General features: G+C 35.7%; 1 protein-coding gene across 1 annotated transcript in view; it reads left to right on the top strand.

Annotated features, from left to right (window-relative positions):
- LOC133192293 (telomerase protein component 1-like) overlaps positions 1–18,121 on the top strand; it is a 43,775-nt gene that overhangs the window by 9,796 nt on the left and 15,858 nt on the right. The window contains exons 12-40 of the mRNA XM_061328310.1: positions 92–272; positions 770–916; positions 1,118–1,210; positions 1,507–1,649; positions 1,805–1,876; positions 2,557–2,718; positions 2,896–3,066; positions 3,493–3,735; positions 4,219–4,332; positions 4,466–4,586; positions 7,364–7,546; positions 7,829–8,004; positions 8,353–8,500; positions 8,647–8,823; positions 9,514–9,606; positions 9,995–10,127; positions 10,275–10,452; positions 10,750–10,945; positions 11,926–12,040; positions 12,280–12,385; positions 12,538–12,712; positions 14,239–14,334; positions 14,920–15,044; positions 15,522–15,671; positions 15,958–16,063; positions 16,418–16,537; positions 17,117–17,215; positions 17,645–17,792; positions 17,894–18,000. Coding sequence (XP_061184294.1) covers positions 92–272; positions 770–916; positions 1,118–1,210; positions 1,507–1,649; positions 1,805–1,876; positions 2,557–2,718; positions 2,896–3,066; positions 3,493–3,735; positions 4,219–4,332; positions 4,466–4,586; positions 7,364–7,546; positions 7,829–8,004; positions 8,353–8,500; positions 8,647–8,823; positions 9,514–9,606; positions 9,995–10,127; positions 10,275–10,452; positions 10,750–10,945; positions 11,926–12,040; positions 12,280–12,385; positions 12,538–12,712; positions 14,239–14,334; positions 14,920–15,044; positions 15,522–15,671; positions 15,958–16,063; positions 16,418–16,537; positions 17,117–17,215; positions 17,645–17,792; positions 17,894–18,000 — 4,078 coding nt within the window. The remainder of the gene's footprint in view (positions 1–91; positions 273–769; positions 917–1,117; positions 1,211–1,506; positions 1,650–1,804; positions 1,877–2,556; positions 2,719–2,895; positions 3,067–3,492; positions 3,736–4,218; positions 4,333–4,465; positions 4,587–7,363; positions 7,547–7,828; positions 8,005–8,352; positions 8,501–8,646; positions 8,824–9,513; positions 9,607–9,994; positions 10,128–10,274; positions 10,453–10,749; positions 10,946–11,925; positions 12,041–12,279; positions 12,386–12,537; positions 12,713–14,238; positions 14,335–14,919; positions 15,045–15,521; positions 15,672–15,957; positions 16,064–16,417; positions 16,538–17,116; positions 17,216–17,644; positions 17,793–17,893; positions 18,001–18,121) is intronic.

The following is an 18,121-nucleotide window of genomic DNA, read 5'->3' as shown; positions in this document are numbered from 1 at the left end:
CTTAATGAAAGAAGTGATCAGAGTTGAATTATACTTTCATATTTAGATCAACTTTGTCTTTAAGTGATGGGGAATTGCTTTTTTCTCACAGAGAGACAGCCTTTGACAAGGCAATCATCAATCGTTACAAGAAAGCGCTGGACACAGCGGTCAAGATAGCCACAGTGTACAATGTCCAGCCAATCAGGGGCCGAACTATAGTGCTGTCTGACTGCAGCGATAGAATGAGGGTCAATTGTACTGCTGCCAGGGGCCTTGGAAAACCTAGAGAGGTAAGGAAAGATAGGGGGGATGGGTCAACTGTGTTGTAGGGCTAAGAAAATCCAGGCATTAAGAGAAAAATAGATAAACAAATGTACCAAATTCCACAGCAAAGATATTAAGACAGATATATATGTAATTTTTGAAAGCCCAGAGAGATAAAAAATAAGTGTCTGCTGAATATGTGTATATAGAAAGTGATAAGTACATATACATTGTATATCAGTTTGGAAATCCAGGATAATTAATTTAATTGTTTTTGTTTTCTCTATCTTTCAGGGTTTCTTAATTACATTCTTTATATTCAATAAATCACATATCAGTAATCAGATCACTTTAATTTTTACTTGCAGAGGCAGATACTCATATGTTATTATTTGTGTGGTGGTGTCTTCTATCCTACATGCATACCTAATTTGATTACTGTACATTTAATAGAAGATTGGATACACATACATTTTAAGAAGACTGCTATTTGATTACATACATGTATACTGTTTTGACACAGATGTTAGAGGTGGCACTGCTAATGGGGCTGATGTGTAAATACTCGTGTGAGGAGTGTGAGTTTGTCACCTTTAAGGAAACCACCTGGGAACAAGCCAGTGTGGAGCCTGGAACCATTTTAGACAATCTAGACAACCTGCTGAAAAAGGTTAGAAGTTTATTGCCAGCCATCTTGAATTATCTGTTACATTTATTTGAAAAGACTAAATGCTAATAAATCTCACTAGAAACCTCAACAGGTTAAATGTGTTGTACTTTTTTCGCAAATTCTTGTTCTGATTTTTGTGAAGTGCTGAAAATCTAAAAGTATGTAGTAAAATTTTTGCAATATGTGACATTTTTTTGGTAGATAAATTTCCCAGATGTCAGTGGAAAGACAGAAAAAATGCCAAATGGGTTCCCAGAGTCCATTCTGATGGAGAAACTTAGAGATAGAATACAGGTACACAAATTGTCTGTAGAATTCATAAAGAAATGATAGGTTGGAGACAGTCTGCTATGACATTTGACATTGCTATATAATACTGCATTATCTACAAGTAGCAACTAAAATGCAATGAGGGTCTTGCATCAAAATGTAGAAATCACTTTGTCCATCTGTCTGTATTTATCTGCCACTCTCATACTGCCATGACCTGGACAACTTTTTTAGGGTTTATTCTGTACAAAATCCATGAAATTTGATATCTAAACAGTCACTAATATTGAAGTAATATTAGGATCTCTTTTTTGCTGCAGGTGGATAACATTGTTGTCCTTTCTGGGGGAGATCTTGCCGCCAGTCAGCAGAAAATTCTCTCTAATTTCCTGAAGAAGTACCGACAGATTGTCAACCCTAACCTTCTCTATGTCAACATCTCCTTCGCAGGAAAAGGCTGTGGGTGAGTGAACACATTGTCTCCAGCAATATTTGTGTATTTGGATTTCTCTGTCATTTAAAATGATCCTTCAATATTCATTTTATGCAAAACAATTGATTTAAATATAAATACGTCCTTGTATGTATAATGATAAATGACCTTTGGTTTACTTTCAGTTTCTCTCAGTCTATCAAACCTGAGCATGATAATGACATCTACATCTCTGGTTATAGTGATGCAATTCTCAGGTAACATTATCAAATCTCTGTACAATATAGTATGATTTAACTTCTGTATCTTGAACATTGATATCTTAAATACCATGGATATATTTAAGTGCATTCAAAGTCCCAACCCCCTTTTCTTTATGTATTTTGACCTCAATATCTCAGATTCCTGGATATATCAAAGTTTGTTCTCAGCCTCATCGAGTTCAATATAATGAGGTTTGACTGTAATACATTATTTTCATAGATTGAAAGAGTCCAATTTATTTGTCTTTCATGAAAAATATACAAGATGTATGTGTGACACGAATGTTTTGAGAAAGGCCTAAGTCAACAGAGAAACAAAGTTGACCGATGAAAGCTATCCTTACAATACTAATAACAGTAGTGGGGATATTCAAAACAACAAATTTTGAGAAATACATGAACTCAACAATTCCAAACATTCACATACATGCTTGAGACTTTTTTGAAAACTAAATATGAGATTAAGGATCTGGCGACATCCTCGAGTGGTAGACAACCTTTTTGATCACAGGAGTTACTTTTTCACAATTTTTTTTATCAGACATAAAACATTACAAAATTATGGATCAGACAGATTTTACATGTACATGTACAATCCACTTAACCTTGATCTGATTTGCAAATATGTAAAGAAAATCACTGCATATATGAAATATTTTGAAATTTGTTTCCAGGTTCATAGCAGAGAGAGGGGAAGGTGGACAGTTAATTCATGTTGAAAAAATTGATGAGGCTTATCAGCTGAAACCCCTGGCAGGAGTAGCCTTAGAAAACACAAAGACTGTCCCTGTTTCCAAACCAGAGAAACCACTGGTTCTGCTCTCAGGAAAACCAAGGTACAGTGTTGTAAATATCACTTATAAGGAAGAGGGTGCTTCATTACTTTGTGATTTTCATGATTATCAAATGAGAAATAAGTCTGTTTGTAAAAGAAAATATTTTTAAAGAAAAGAAGAAATGCACAATTTTCAAAATTTCAGAAATTGATAAATTTTTTTGGTATAAAATTTAAGCTGGAGAAAGACCAGAGTGTTTATCTCATCCACCTTCAGAGATATGCACGGAGAAAGAGATGTCCTGACTCGCTTCGTCTTCCCAGAACTCCGAGCACTTGGAAGGAAGCACTTCATTAACATACAGGAAGTGGATCTAAGGTGGGGAATCACAGAGGAGGAGAGTAACAGGTGAGTATTAATACAGGAGTCATGGAATGGTCAAGGGGTCACAAAAAGAATATGGGTATTTTAACTAGGTTCCAAAATGCTAATACACATATTATAGACTCAATCATATTACTGTAAGTCACTAAATTTTCGAGACACTTTTTTTACAGGATTGTTTTTTTGGTGTTTATAAGCAAAAAAACATTTTCATGAACTTTGGTTTATGCTCTATATAATCTTTAATAGGAGTATCATACATGAGATTGAAATTGTTTGTGAGCAGGTGGTCTCATGTAATTATGCGAAAATAAAATTCTCATAAATAAAAAGTGATTTACAGTAATTGGAAAGGGGGTTATAAATTTTCATGGTTTTGTGGGAAAGTCTCTAGTTTTTCTAATTATAATTCAATGTGTGAGATGACAAGAGATTTTTATGTATTTACAGAGCAATTGAACTTTGTCTGTCAGAAGTGATGACTTGTGAGTTCTTCATGGGCATCCTGGGAGATCGCTATGGTTACGTTCCTGATAACTACAATGTACCAGATATGGAGGACTTTGATTGGCTTAAGACCTATCCACCAAAAGCTTCAGTTACTGAGCTAGAGATGCACTTAGGTGCATTGTCCAACCCCAGCACACACATGGGAAAAGCTTTCTTCTACATACGTGACTCCAGCTTTGAGAAGTGAGTTTCAGAGAGTCAGTCAGACATTTAATGTGTATATGATAAATATTAATCTCCTGTAAGAGTATCTTGACATGATCTCATAAATAGACATTAAAATACTAAATTAAAACAATAAAAGAGCAAAATGAAGGCAACAAAGGATATTGGAATTGTCCATGCATTGAACGTATGCAAAACAGAGGTGAATTTGATTGAAATTGGATAATATGTGATGTTTGCTTTTGCACCGATTTTTAGGAATATTGATGCAGTACAACTCTCATTTACAGAATTTACAGTTGTTTATATATATATATATATATATAAAACAAAAAATTAAAGGGATGCTTAGTTATGGCTATTTTCAACCACAATTTAGAATGCATGTACATGTACATATGTTTGCTACAAGACTCTTATGGAGTGTTCTGGTTAATGTAGTTGTAAATGTCTTGCTGGTTAACAGTTTTTTTTTTAAATTTCTGTTTTGTTTTCCATTAGGGACCTTCCAACAGAGCTACACTCTGAGTTTATGACAGAGAGTCCCCAGGTTCGAGGTAAACTTGAGGATCTGAAGAATCGGGTGGAATTTAGTGGCTTTGAAGTTTACAAAGGGTGAGTTCTACTTATTACCCAAAACAGTTAGATAAATGCACAGTGTGGTAGATTTATAATTGGCATACTTTGTTTGTTTGATGAAAAAGATTATGAAAAGATGCATTAGATACTGATTTCTTTGTAACAACAGGTACCCTTGTCACTGGGGTGGAGTTATCAATGGGAAACCAATGGTAGCGGGCCTGGAGAAGTTTGCCGTCCGAGTTCTTAATAACCTGTGGAATGCCATTAAGAAGGCATACCCAGATGAGGTGAGGAATACTTTAGCAAAGAAAGAAGAGCAAAAAAAAAATGCATTCCCTAGATCTGAATTTTATCAAGCATACCGATAGAATATTGAAATGTGTCTAGTGTGCATGTTTTTATTTCACTCCAATTGTCAATTGTTGCCTAACATCTGTTTTTCTAACATGTTTCAAATTTAAATGATTAAGCAGTAAAGATTTAATTAACACTCTGTGAAGGCCATCCTGAATTTCAAGTAACCTATTTAATTTCTCTTCATCATTATACTCTCACTTGAAAACCGGGAGTGTATTGTGATGGGGCTGTCCGTTTCTATGTTCGTCCATCCTATCTTCTGTCTGTTATGCTTTGGGGTACCCATCTCTTATCCACAACTCCGCCTATACCAATGAATAAAATTTAATGATACTTTCACAGAATCTTTATTACATAATGCTATAGTGCACCTCTAAATTTATTTTTTGATCAGACACATATTGGGTTAACAATAGCAAAGCATGAACACTGCCATTCTTTCTATAATATTGGGGTACCCATTTCTTATCTGCAACTCCTCCTATATATCTGAATAAAATTTAATGATACTTTCACATAATCTTTATTACATATAGTGCCATTGTGCACCTTCTACTTTATATTTTATTGAACAGATATTTGGGTTTTCCCATAGCAAAAAATGGACTTTGCCATCATACTCCTATGAGAGTGGAGGAGGTGGGGGGAGGGGAAGGTTTCATTTTGTGATCTCACTGCTCACAGTGCCTCTAGTTTTATTAGCTCACCTGAGCTTAAAGCTCAAATGAGCTTTTCTGATCACCCGTTGTCCGTCGTCCGTCCGTCTGTCCGTCCGTCTGTAAACTTTTCACATTTTTGACTTCTTCTCAAGAACCACTGGGCGAATTTTAACCAAACTTGGTACAAAGTATCCCTGGGTGAAGGGGAGTTAAAATTGTTAAGATAAAGGGCCAAGTCCCCTTACAAGGGGAGATAATCAAGAAAAGACAAAAATAGGGTGGGGTCATTAAAAAATCTTCTTCTCAAGAACCACTGGGCCAGAAAAGCTGAAACTTATGTGGAAGCATCCTGGGGTAGTGTAGATTCTAAATTGTTAAAATCATGACCCCCGGGGGTAGGGCGGGGCCACAATAGGGAATCCAAGTTTTACATTGACATATAGAGGAAAAATCTTGAAAAATCTTCTTCTCAAGAACCACTGGGCCAGAAAAGCTGAAACTTATGTGGAAGCATTCTTGGGTAGTGTAGATTCTAAATTGTTAAAATCATGACCCCCGGGGGTAGGGCGGGGCCACAATAGGGAATCCAAGTTTTACATTGAAATATATAGGAAAAATCTTGAAAAATCTTCTTCTCAAGAACCACTGGGCCAGAAAAGCTGAAACTTATGTGGAAGCATCCTTGGGTAGTGTAGATTGTAAATTGTTAAAATCATGACCCCCGGGGGTAGGGCGGGGCCACAACAGGGAATCCAAGTTTTACATTGAAATATATAGGAAAAATCTTGAAAAATCTTCTTCTCAAGAACCACTGGGCCAGAAAAGCTGAAACTTATGTGGAAGCATCCTTGGGTAGTGTAGATTCTAAATTGTTAAAATCATGACCCCCGGGGGTAGGGCGGGGCCACAATAGGGAATCCAAGTTTTACATTGACATATATAGGAAGAAATCTTGAAAAATCTTCTTCTCAAGAACCACTGGGCCAGAAAAGCTGAAACTTATATGGAAGCATCCTGGGATAGTGTAGATTCTAAATTGTTAAAATCATGACCCCCGGGGGTAGGGCGGGGCCACAATAGGGAATCCAAGTTTTACATTGAAATATATAGGAAAAATCTTGAAAAATCTTCTTCTCAAGAACCACTGGGCCAGAAAAGCTGAAACTTATGTGGAAGCATCCTTGGGTAGTGTAGATTCTAAATTGTTAAAATCATGACCCCCGGGGGTAGGGCGGGGCCACAATAGGGAATCCAAGTTTTACATTGAAATATATAGGAAAAATCTTGAAAAATCTTCTTCTCAAGAACCACTGGGCCAGAAAAGCTGAAACTTATGTGGAAGCATCCTTGGGTAGTGTAGATTCTAAATTGTTAAAATCATGACCCCCGGGGGTAGGGCGGGGCCACAATAGGGAATCCAAGTTTTACATTGAAATATATAGGAAAAATCTTGAAAAATCTTCTTCTCAAGAACCACTGGGCCAGAAAAGCTGAAACTTATGTGGAAGCATCCTTTGGTAGTGTAGATTCTAAATTGTTAAAATCATGACCCCCGGGGGTAGGGCGGGGCCACAATAGGGAATCCAAGTTTTACATTGAAATATATAGGAAAAATCTTGAAAAATCTTCTTCTCAAGAACCACTGGGCCAGAAAAGCTGAAACTTATATGGAAGCATCCTGGGATAGTGTAGATTCTAAATTGTTAAAATCATGACCCCCGGGGGTAGGGCAGGGCCACAATAGGGAATCCAAGTTTTACATTGAAATATATAGGAAAAATCTTGAAAAATCTTCTTCTCAAGAACCACTGGGCCAGAAAAGCTGAAACTTATGTGGAAGCATCCTTGGGTAGTGTAGATTCTAAATTGTTCAAACAGGACCCAACGGGGTAGGGTGGGGCCACAATAGGTATTACAAGGGGGGGGGGAATCTGGTAAAGAACAGCATGGCCAAAGTTACTCAGGTGAGCGATGTGGCCCATGGGCCTCTTGTTTTAACTTAGCGTTGAAAGTGTAATTTTAATGATTAATTACTATCAATACATCAGGAGGCCATTTTGGATGAGAACATACATATTGCCAAGCAACACGAGGCTGTGGTGGAGAGCCACAAGGAGAAGTTTATTGGTCGGAAAAAACTCATCAAGGAATGCGTGACACACATCATGGAGAGAAAATCCAACATAATCGCACTGAATGGCAAAGCTGGGACTGGGAAAACTGCACTTCTGGTAGTTATCCTCCTGTCCTATCTTATACAGGATTGATTTCCTGTCATTGTATCTGCACTCTGCCCTGGATTCTCTAAATTGATTAGGTCTAAAAATATAAATAAAAAGAACAATAGAATATTTTGGAAAAGTAAAAATTATTGTATACTTACTCCCACTGATTCAGTTTCTTTATGCAATTTTATAATTGGAAAATGCAAACAATTATTGATATTATCAGTTAAAACTTGGGCTAATTAAACATAGTGATAGTTTGAAGACATAAACTGTTTTTTTTTTCAGTCAGCAATTGTCCACAACTACATTGAGAACCCACAGTGTGATGGTGCTCACTCAGTTCTGGTTCACGTGGTCGGTGCTGCCCCCGGCTCAACAAACATTGTGGCTACTCTGAGGAGGTTGTGTTATGAACTTAAGAGACAGTTTGGTGTGGACACTGAGATTCCCGAGGACTTCAAGTATGGATTCTGTCTTATCATAAGAGGGATAGTAAAAGGGTTTCTCTGCCCTGAATGACATATTTCTATAACAATTTAGACAATAAGAAAATCAAATCCACACTTAGAAAACATAAATATTGTGAAGTAAAGAAGATATTAGCCTTCACATACTTTTCGCTATTCAGAAATACTTTGAATTAAAGGCTGCTTTTTCAGGCAAATTCTGGTCAAATTTCCAAAAAGTCTGAGAATTTCAATTATTTTGACTTTTTAAACAGTTTCAAAATTGAAAAGCCAAACATTAATGTTTGAACTTTTGTGTAAAAATCACTGGCTATTATTAGTCATCACCTAATCTTGTGACAGAAATTTGACCCAGAAGTTCAGTGAGTTGCTGGAAGAGGGCGCTGCATCATGCTCTTCACCCTTGGTGCTATTTATAGATGGCCTTGATATGATGGAAAATACCCACCAACCTTACAACTTGGAGTGGCTGCCTCAAAACCTATCAAAGGTGAGGAATTCTGTACTATACTGTACCTACAAAGAAAGAAAGCTATCAGGAAACTTTTTTCAGTTTCTTGCATAATTTAATTTAGAAAATATATGTATAAAATCTTAGTTTAACAGACGATTCATCCGTCATTAATTTGATTTCAGAATGTGGTGTTCGTGATGACAACATTGGATGGTGGGAAGTGTCACAGATCACTAAAGAGACGACCTTTCACAGAGGTCATTGTAGGTGGCCTTGACATGTTTGACAAGGCAGAGGTTGTCAGGAACAATCTAGCAGTTTACAGGAAAAAGCTGGATGAATCTCCTTTCAAAAATCAGGTAAATTTTATGGTTTGTTCAGTATTGTCACAGTCACAAAAGCATATTTTGACCATAAAACTGTGTTAGAGAAGGGAGAGAATTTAGTCAACAAAATTCAGGTCATGTAGTATCAAAGAGGCCTTCCCCCTTGTCCAAACTTAATGTTTTACTAGATGTATTAATTAAGTATGAAAATTTTCATTGAAATGCTGGTCCCCCCTTTTTGTACATGTAGTATAGTCAAAATCCTCCCATTTTAGTGTATTCAAAAATGTTTGGAAAAAGTTGGAACACCCCCCCCCCCCCCCCCCCCCCCAACACATGAAATAGGTTTTTCTTGTCTGGAGAAGTTTTGCTTGTCAAAGATTTTTCAGGTAAGTTGTCGATCATCTCTCTGGCTCCCTCTTTGCTACATGCCTAGTATTTGGATTAATTATCACATATTTTTCATCTCATTTTTGGTCATCTTTTTTCTGACAGAATTTTTTTTAATTGCCCAATCATAGAACACATATTATGAAGTTTGATGCTGGGGTTGGAGGCCCTAGGATCTTCAAGCAATTACAATGTTTACCAATTGTACATTACAGTAGATGTATGAAGTGCATATTTTTTTAAAAGGAAAAAAAAACCCCAGAAACTTTACATTATAAACAACAGTTGTAAAATGAAGCCATGTGACTAAATGTATGTGTAATTTACATTTAGATGAAGTTCTTGATGGGGAAGAAGGATGCTGGGAACCCACTTTTCTTAAAGTTGGCTTGTGAAGAACTGAGGGTGTTTGGAAAGTTTGAAATGGTAAGCACAAAATTTCAAATCATAGTCTATCTGAGTACTCATAATAGATAATCAATTAGACAGTTATTTTGTCAGAAACTACTAATTATTTAACTGTCTGATTAAACAAAAATAATTTAATGATCCATTTGAATAAAATAAATGATTGATGACAGTATATTCAGAGTTACTACAATGATTTATGAAGAGAATTCTATCTTCTATATTGGTTTGTGAAATGATTTTTTATTTGTAATGGAAGACACATATTAAGATATATATAACCCTCGTGAACAGATATGCTGTATTATAGGTTCATTGCTTACTGATTTGGAAAAAAAGACTTCAGTGAAGCTATTTTGATTAACAAAATGAGTACAAATTGTAATGGTCTGATTTGATTTTGTAGGTGACAAGTAAGTTAAAATCCCTCCCTCAAACTGTTCCCCAGATGTTACAGGAAGTCCTTGGCCGCTTGGAGTCAGATTTGGGTCAGGAGGTTGTATCCTTGGCAATGTGTTTACTAGTCTGTAGCAGGGATGGTAAGGCAGCCATTTTTAATTATTCTTTATATAAAAGTCTATGGACAGAAATATTATTTGAGGATCTTTAATAAGCTTTGAACAGACACTCCACTTCCATATACCAATGAATGTTGTTTTTTTTTAACTGTGATATGTCTGATTTAGGCCTAATGCCGGAGGAACTCCACGATCTTCTGAGCCTCCACGATCTGCTGGACACCACTAAATACACCGCAGATGATGTCTTTAATGTTCTCCTGTCCCCAGACAAAATGATGCCTGCTGCAGTTTTCTCCCACCTATGCAGATCACTACAGACTTTTCTGAATCCACATGAAAACACGTAATTATTACAAATGCAGTTGTGTTAATCTTGTAATCTTACAGTAGGAAATATATTAATAATAAAATACCCTTTGAAACCATTTTAAATGTTCTAATTTTAAGTACAATTGTATTAAAAATTATTATTTAAAAGATGAGAAAGTATCTGTGAAGAGATAGGAACATTATACAATGTCGTAAAAACTATGATGTTCTGTTCATTAATTTACTATTAATCCAGAAAATATGGTACTGTGATTTAAAATTATGTCTATGGATATGTAGAAGTAAGACCTAGCTTTCATTAATTTAACAGGAACACCTGTTTGTCTCTTGCACACCTTGATGTAGCAGCAGCTGTTAGATCTCGGTACATGAAGAGTTCACAGGAGAAGGAGACTGGTTTACACCGGCTGATAGCTGGTTACTTCCTTCAGCTGGTAGATCCAGAACATGATGGATCATACAGTGGAAACAGCATAAGAGGATTCTCGGAATTACCTTATCACCTGGTATAATGAATTACTTTTTTATCTGGTAAATTGAATTACCTTTACACCTGGTATAATGAATTACCTTTACACCTAGAATAATGAATTACCTTATCACCTGGTATAATGAATTACCTTTACACCTAGTATAATGAATTACCTTATCACCTGGTATACTGAATTACCTTATTACCTGGTATAATGAATTACCTTATCACCTGGTATAATGAATTACTTTATTACCTGGTATAAATGAATTACATTATCACCTGGTATGAATGAATTACCTTATTACCTGGTATAACGAATTACCTTATCACCTGGTATAATGAATTATCTTTTCACCTGGTATAAATGAATTACCTTATCACCTGGTATAAATGAATTACCTTATCACCTCTGAATTACCTTATCACCTGGTAAATTGAATTACTTGATCATCTGGTATACTGAATTACCTTATCACCTGGTGTAATGAATTACCTCATCACCTTTGAATTACCTTATTACCTGGTAAATTGAATTACTTGATCATCTGGTATACTTAATTACCTTATCACCTGGTAGCTGCAGAACTGTAGCTCTCTGACTGAGAAAATTCAGACAAACGAACCAGAGAGCTACAGATACAATTTACAAGCATTGTAAAAACCTTCGATTTACAGCAATGCTTTTTAAAGAGAAAAAACACTAAAAGAGGAGAGTTTCTTATGGATATTGTAATGATTTCATCTTTTACAGTCTAATGGAGGGGAGTTTCTCCTGGATATTGTAATGATTTCATCTTTTACAGTCTAATGGAGGGGAGTTTCTCCTGGATATTGTAATGATTTCATCTTTTACAGTCTAATGGAGGGGAGTTTCTCCTGGATATTGTGATGATTTCATCTTTTACAGGCTTATGGAGGGGAGCTTCTCCTGGATATTGTAATGATTTCATCTTTTACAGGCTTATGGAGGGGAGTTTCTACTGGATATTGTAAACATTTCATCTTTTACAGGCTTATGGAGGGGAGTTCAAGGTTCTTGCTCAGGTGCTGTGTAGTTTGGAATTTATCAGCAACAAATGTCGACTCAGTCTTGGAAAGATTCTGTTAGAGGACTACCAAGAAAAAGGTGAGGGAAGGATCAATATTGGATATCCTGTTAATTAAAATGTGTGACATTATAAACAAACTTATGCAGGATGGAGAGTGAAATCTATAAACAAGGAACCACACAACATATTCTCAGATGACTTATGAAATAATTTTAGAGACTATGTAACATTTATTTTTGACATCAAGTACTGAAAGGAAAATGTTAAAAAATATTGTCACTAGAATGTAATTTTCGTATAAATAATTCTACTATAGAATTCACCAACAAAACAATGGAGCGTGAACAGCAAAGAATGCTGGGATTGCACCATTTCCAGGAATACAAGATGTTTGTGTCTCGCAACATTCATCTTTTAAATGAGTATGTGTTATTCTTTTTTCTCTTTTATTTTAAATATTTGTCTCTCAGATATGGTAATTTTTGGCTATTTGCTGGTCTATGTGTTGAAGATTCCAAACTCTGAACATACAATGTAGGAATCAATGACAGACTTTCATGTATTTTTAAATCAGGTATCCATCTTTGACATGGCAGCAGGCAATAAATGATATTAGAGACAGTGAACCTTACAAGGATGGCATACGAACACTGGACTCGGCTAAGCATCAGTCTGAGATGTACTTCAGGTGGTCCAACCGCCCACAAACTGAGGATCCTAACTACCTGACACTCAGCAACCTTCCACAGGTATCACAGATTTAACTCAATATTCACACTCAGCACCTCCCACAGGTAACACAGATTCAACTCAATGTTCACACTCAGCACCTCCTACAGGTATCACAGATTTAACTCGATGTTCACACTCAGCACCTCAAACAGGTACTGTGAAATCACTTATTTTCTTGGGAGTTAAATTTTCGTTGATTTCAAGGTATGATGGACCCATGAATTAATGTCCACCATGAAATGTAAAATATCATATACATAACCACTCATCAATTCTTCACCAATGAAATTAAATCCCCACAAACCCATATTTTTTCCTCAAATCATGAAAATTTGACCCCATGAAAATATGTGATTTTACAGTATCACAGATTTAACTCAATTTTCATTCTCAGCAACCTCCCACAGGTATCACAGTTTTAACTCAATCTAAGCAACTTTTCAGGAGAAATGCGTATTTTCTTATGTTTTGAAACATTCTCAAGTAACAAAAACAAGATGTGTTTGTGAAACACTGATGCCCCCGTATGGCAGCTTATGGCGAAGGTTAAAGTTTCTCAAACGCAAGTCAAAATCCAGGCCAAAAGACAAAAAATGTTAAATTTGAAAGCCCTAGCTGCAACTGTTCAAAAGTTATGGTGAAGGTTAAAGTTTTTTAAAAGTAAGTAAAACATCAAGTCAAGGTCAAAGTTGTTGGTATCCAAAGGAATGTCTTGTCACAAGGATTACATATGTGAAGTATGAAAGCCCTAGCGTCAACCATTCAAAAGTTATGGCCAAGTTTTAAGTTTTTTTAAAAGTAAGTCAAACTCCTAGGTCAAGGTCAAAGGGTCAAAGAGGTTGATATCCAGAGGAAGGTCTTGTCACAAGGAATACACATGTGAAGTCTGAAACCCCAAGCACCAACTGTTCAAAAGTTATGGCCAAGGTTAAAGTTTTTCAAAAGTAGGTCAAACTCCAAGATCAAGGTCAAAAGGTCAAAGTTGTTGGTATCCAAAGGAAGGCCTTGTCACAAAGAATACACATGTGAAGTTTGAAACCCCAAGCACCAACTGTTCAGAAGTTATGGCCAAGGTTAAAGTCTCATAAAATTTTACAAAAGTGGGTCAAACTCCAAGGTCAAGGTCAAAAGGTCAAATATGATGGTACCCAAAGAAAGGTCTTGTCACAAGGAATACACATGTGAAATATGAAAGTCATAGCTCCAACCAATCAAAAGTTATGGGTAAGGTTAAAGTCAACAGACAGACAGACAAACAGATAAACAGACAAACAGATAAACAGACAAACAGACAGACAGGACAAAAACAATATACCCCCGGGATCTTTCGATCCGGGGGCATAATTAGTCCTTGATACTCTGCCCTAGAAATGTAAAAATCATTCCATCATTTTCAACCTGTCACCAATATTTGTAACACCTCTCTTTTAGCATTTTGTGATGACCAGCACTTACATGTATGTTACTAAAATAAAACTTGTGTAGCTACCAGTTAAGACAATTCATTAAGACTGTTTCTCCATAGTGAGTCTTACTCTTGTAGCCTGTGACCTGTGTGGCCATTAGTAAGGATAATGCTTACTTTGTATGTGGAGGGCTTGATTGTGTTGTTCATCTTCATGATTTGGAGACAGGAAAGGTAAACCATTCAAACATTCCATATTTATAGCATTTTATACATTTTAGCTCACCTGAGCCAAAGGCTCAAGTGAGCTTTTTTGATCAAAATTTGTCCATTGTCGTTGTTGTCATTGTAAACTTTTTACAATTTCATCTCCAGAAGCACTGGCCCAATTTCAATTAAACTTGTCAAAGGATGTCCTTGGGTAAAGGGAATTCAAGTTTCTTCAAATAAAGGGCCATTTCCCTCTTCCAAGGGGAGATAATTAAGAAACCCATTCAAAGCATTCAAAGTTTAATATGGGTATACACTGGAAAAAACCTTTAAAAATCTTCTTCTCAAGGACAGCAAAGCAATATTTATGTCATATTTTATATGGAAGCATCATCAGATTGTGTCGATTCAATTTTTTTCAAATCATGACCCACAGGGATAGGAGGGGCTACAAGGGCTGATCAAATTTTACAAGGGATTATATAGGAAAAAGAATCTGCTGAAGAAGGGCCACAGTTGCTCAGGTGAGCATTGTGGTGCATGGGCCTCTTGTTAAATTGTGGTTCCATGTTTATCAATATATATATGTGTCTCTCTGATGTAACACAGGAAGTAAGAAGTTTCCATGGACACGCTGATGTCATCACTGACGTCTGCTTTGCTGGGAGGACTCATGTCTGCAGTGCTTCCCTAGACAACAATATCAGTGTGTGGCACTTAGATGATGGACACAGGTCAGTAATTCTGTCTCATTTTATTAGAGTGATAGTTAGATAATGCACCCTGCTCAGTGATATTCTCTTGTTTTATCAGAATAGTGTTTACCTGCACATGAGGATACCTGTGTTATATTTAGAATTCTCAAATTCTGGCTCTCAATTTCCAACTTCAGATAATTTTTTAATGCAGAAGCAGAAATTTTATGGTGGATAAAATATCTTTTATTTCCTGGAAAAGGTTCTTCAGTGGAATAAAAATCCCTATAGAAAATAAGAATTATGTACTACTAAATTAAAATTCTCCATTTATAAGCATGCTTGACATTCAAAAAAAAAAAATTTGAATTGGATTAAAATTAAAAACCCTCAAAAGGGAGAGAGAGTTATATATGTATCCACTCATGGTAGTGAACCCATCTGAGAAATTAAAAATAGAACAGTTGTAGATGCATACTTAAGAGGAAAAAACAACTTTTTAAAACTTAATTGCAGGGTACACATATTAAAAGGACACAAGAGAAGGGTTCAGTCTATCGCCTCAGATGTGTCTGGCAAAAATCTGGCATCAGCATCTTGGGATTGCACCGTCAAAGTGTGGAACGTCACCAAAGGGGAGTGTGTGTGTGACCTTAAAGTTGGCAGGTAAGGTCAAACGTTCGCTGATAGACAGTCAGATAGTTTTACTGGGTTCTGAATATCAGTATTTCATCTGAAGAAGTTTTGGTGTGTTTATCGTAATGAATTGTTAATTGACATAGTTTACAGGGTTAATAAATGGAAATGAATCAAATAAAATGAAAGTAACTTTATAGTGCAACATCATGATAATTATATTGAGGATAGTAATTTGAATAATTATGGATATGCTCTGATTATGCTCATTAGAATTGACTTTTCCATTCTATAACTGTGTGATATTAATTTACAGCCCTGTAAATGCTGTATCATTTCACCCTGAGGGTCAGCTGATTGTGACTGGAATGTGGGACTCAACCCTCAAAATCTGGGACGTCTTCCATAAAACCAGAAGAGCAGTATGTCTACTTATACTGTAGGATTTATTGAAAACAATTCAACATTTCTTTTATTTTGATAATAGAAAGGGTGTTAAAGAAGATGTTTTTTCAAAGAAGGAATTTTTTGTAATTTGGTATAAATTTTGAGACTATAACTGCAGAATTTCAAAAGTGCTATTCTTAGTGTAATGTACGCCAAGTCTGAAAATGTTAGACTCGACCCAAAAATTTATCTTAATTTTATCTAATAAAGTGATAATTTTATAACACCAACAAAATGAGATGGTGATGGAGAGAACATTAAGAATTCTTCAATTGCGAGGGAAAAGCAATGATTGTAATAATTTAAAATATGTACATATAAATTACTAGGTACTGAGAGGTCACAACTCCTCTGTCCGAGACGTGGCATACTCTCCCTGTGGTCGTTATATTGCCTCAGCCGCCTTAGATGGTGATGTCAAATTATGGGAGTCTCAGAAAGGAACACAGGTAAGGGGAGGGTAGTGTGATGTAGAACTGTATTGCTCTTACAATTACTTGTATTATTGTATATACAAAATAGTAGCAGAATTCTTGTGATTCAGACAGACTTGTCAAAACATTTATTACATATCTGCACATACAGTCCACAAAGAAATATAATTATTGTTACAGAGAAGATACATGTACCTTCCATTTTTGCAGAAAATAAATTTTTATTGGCAAATTTATAGTATTTAGTGTCAATAATTAACATAATTATGATTGCATGTACTATAATTCTGACATGTCGTGAGCATTAAATTGCAGAACACTTTTTATAAGTTCTAGCTATTGATAACATTATTATTTTAAAAAATGTTTTGCAGTTTAAAAGAGAGATTTCAATGAGAAAATAGGATGCTTTGTGTGCAATATACATCATCTTTGCAGCAATAATTTTACTTAACAGTTTTAGGATTTTTAGCTGTGTTTTCTACCTACAAAAACCTTTGCATGTTTTTTATCCAGCTATGTATGTTTTCTACCTAGCTGTATATGTATTTTACATCAGTGTAAAATTTTGATGTGTTCTTGGTTGTTTTACAGGTAGGAAATGTACGAGGTCATGCTTTGCCAATCAACAAGCTCACATTTTCTCCAACAGGAAAAAATCTGATCACAGTCAGTGATGATCACAAAATCAAGGTATGTTTAACTTGAACAATTTATGATTTGAATTGTAAACCTTAAAACACCGACCGAGGTTATGTTGATTACAAAATGAAGGCATAGTTTTGACTGTGTACAATACTTTGGTAATCATTTCAGTTATTTCATACACGTCATCTGTTGATATACAGTAAAACTTGGTTATGAGGAAGTCATTGGGGCCTCAGATTTTGCTTATTTCCAAATATCTTTATATCCATATAAAGGAATAGTGATAATTCTTACACAGGAGTCATTAAAAGATCTTTATATCTGAGTTTTTCAGATCAATGAATTTTTTATAGCTGAGTTTTACTTTACATGTATATAATGAATAATTTTTCAATGAACCAGTCATGTGGTCAACACATGTTATATTACCAAATTAAATTTTGATATTTTATGGTAATCTGCTTATATAATTAGGTATGGTCAGGACACATGGGAAAGCCCCTCCATTGTTTAGGGAAGGAGAATGAATTCCCTGTGAAGTCTGTGGCCCTCTCACCTGATGGGGAGACTCTAGCTGTAGGGTACCATGAGGGATTCATTCGATTCTACGACGTATCTACAGGTACCAGCGTTTTAAGTCCTGCCTTATCTATTATATTCCAGTCATATTGTTTAAATATTAAAGTGCTTGATTGATATGATAATGTTCTGATTTGTTTTCAGGGTCTCTCATGATCAGTTCCCACCCACACTCAGCAGCAGTACGCCGATTGTCCTTTAGTCCCTGTGGAACTTATCTGGTGTCGGCGTCCGCAGACTGCATAGCAACTGTAATATTATGGCAGCATTTATCTCTAATATCTAAAGCTCTTATTTGATATAATACTTCTTGATTTGAAAGTTATTGTTAGAATTTCCATTTTCAAATGATCAAATTGTTGCAATATCTGT

This window comes from Saccostrea echinata, unplaced genomic scaffold (genome assembly GCF_033153115.1).
Source record: "Saccostrea echinata isolate AGI-Se365-2 ecotype Australia unplaced genomic scaffold, CSIRO_AGI_Sech_v1 ptg000001l, whole genome shotgun sequence".
Taxonomy (NCBI): Eukaryota; Metazoa; Mollusca; class Bivalvia; order Ostreida; family Ostreidae; genus Saccostrea; species Saccostrea echinata.
Note: the sequence above shows the minus strand (reverse complement) of the source record. Positions and strands in the feature narration are given on the sequence as shown.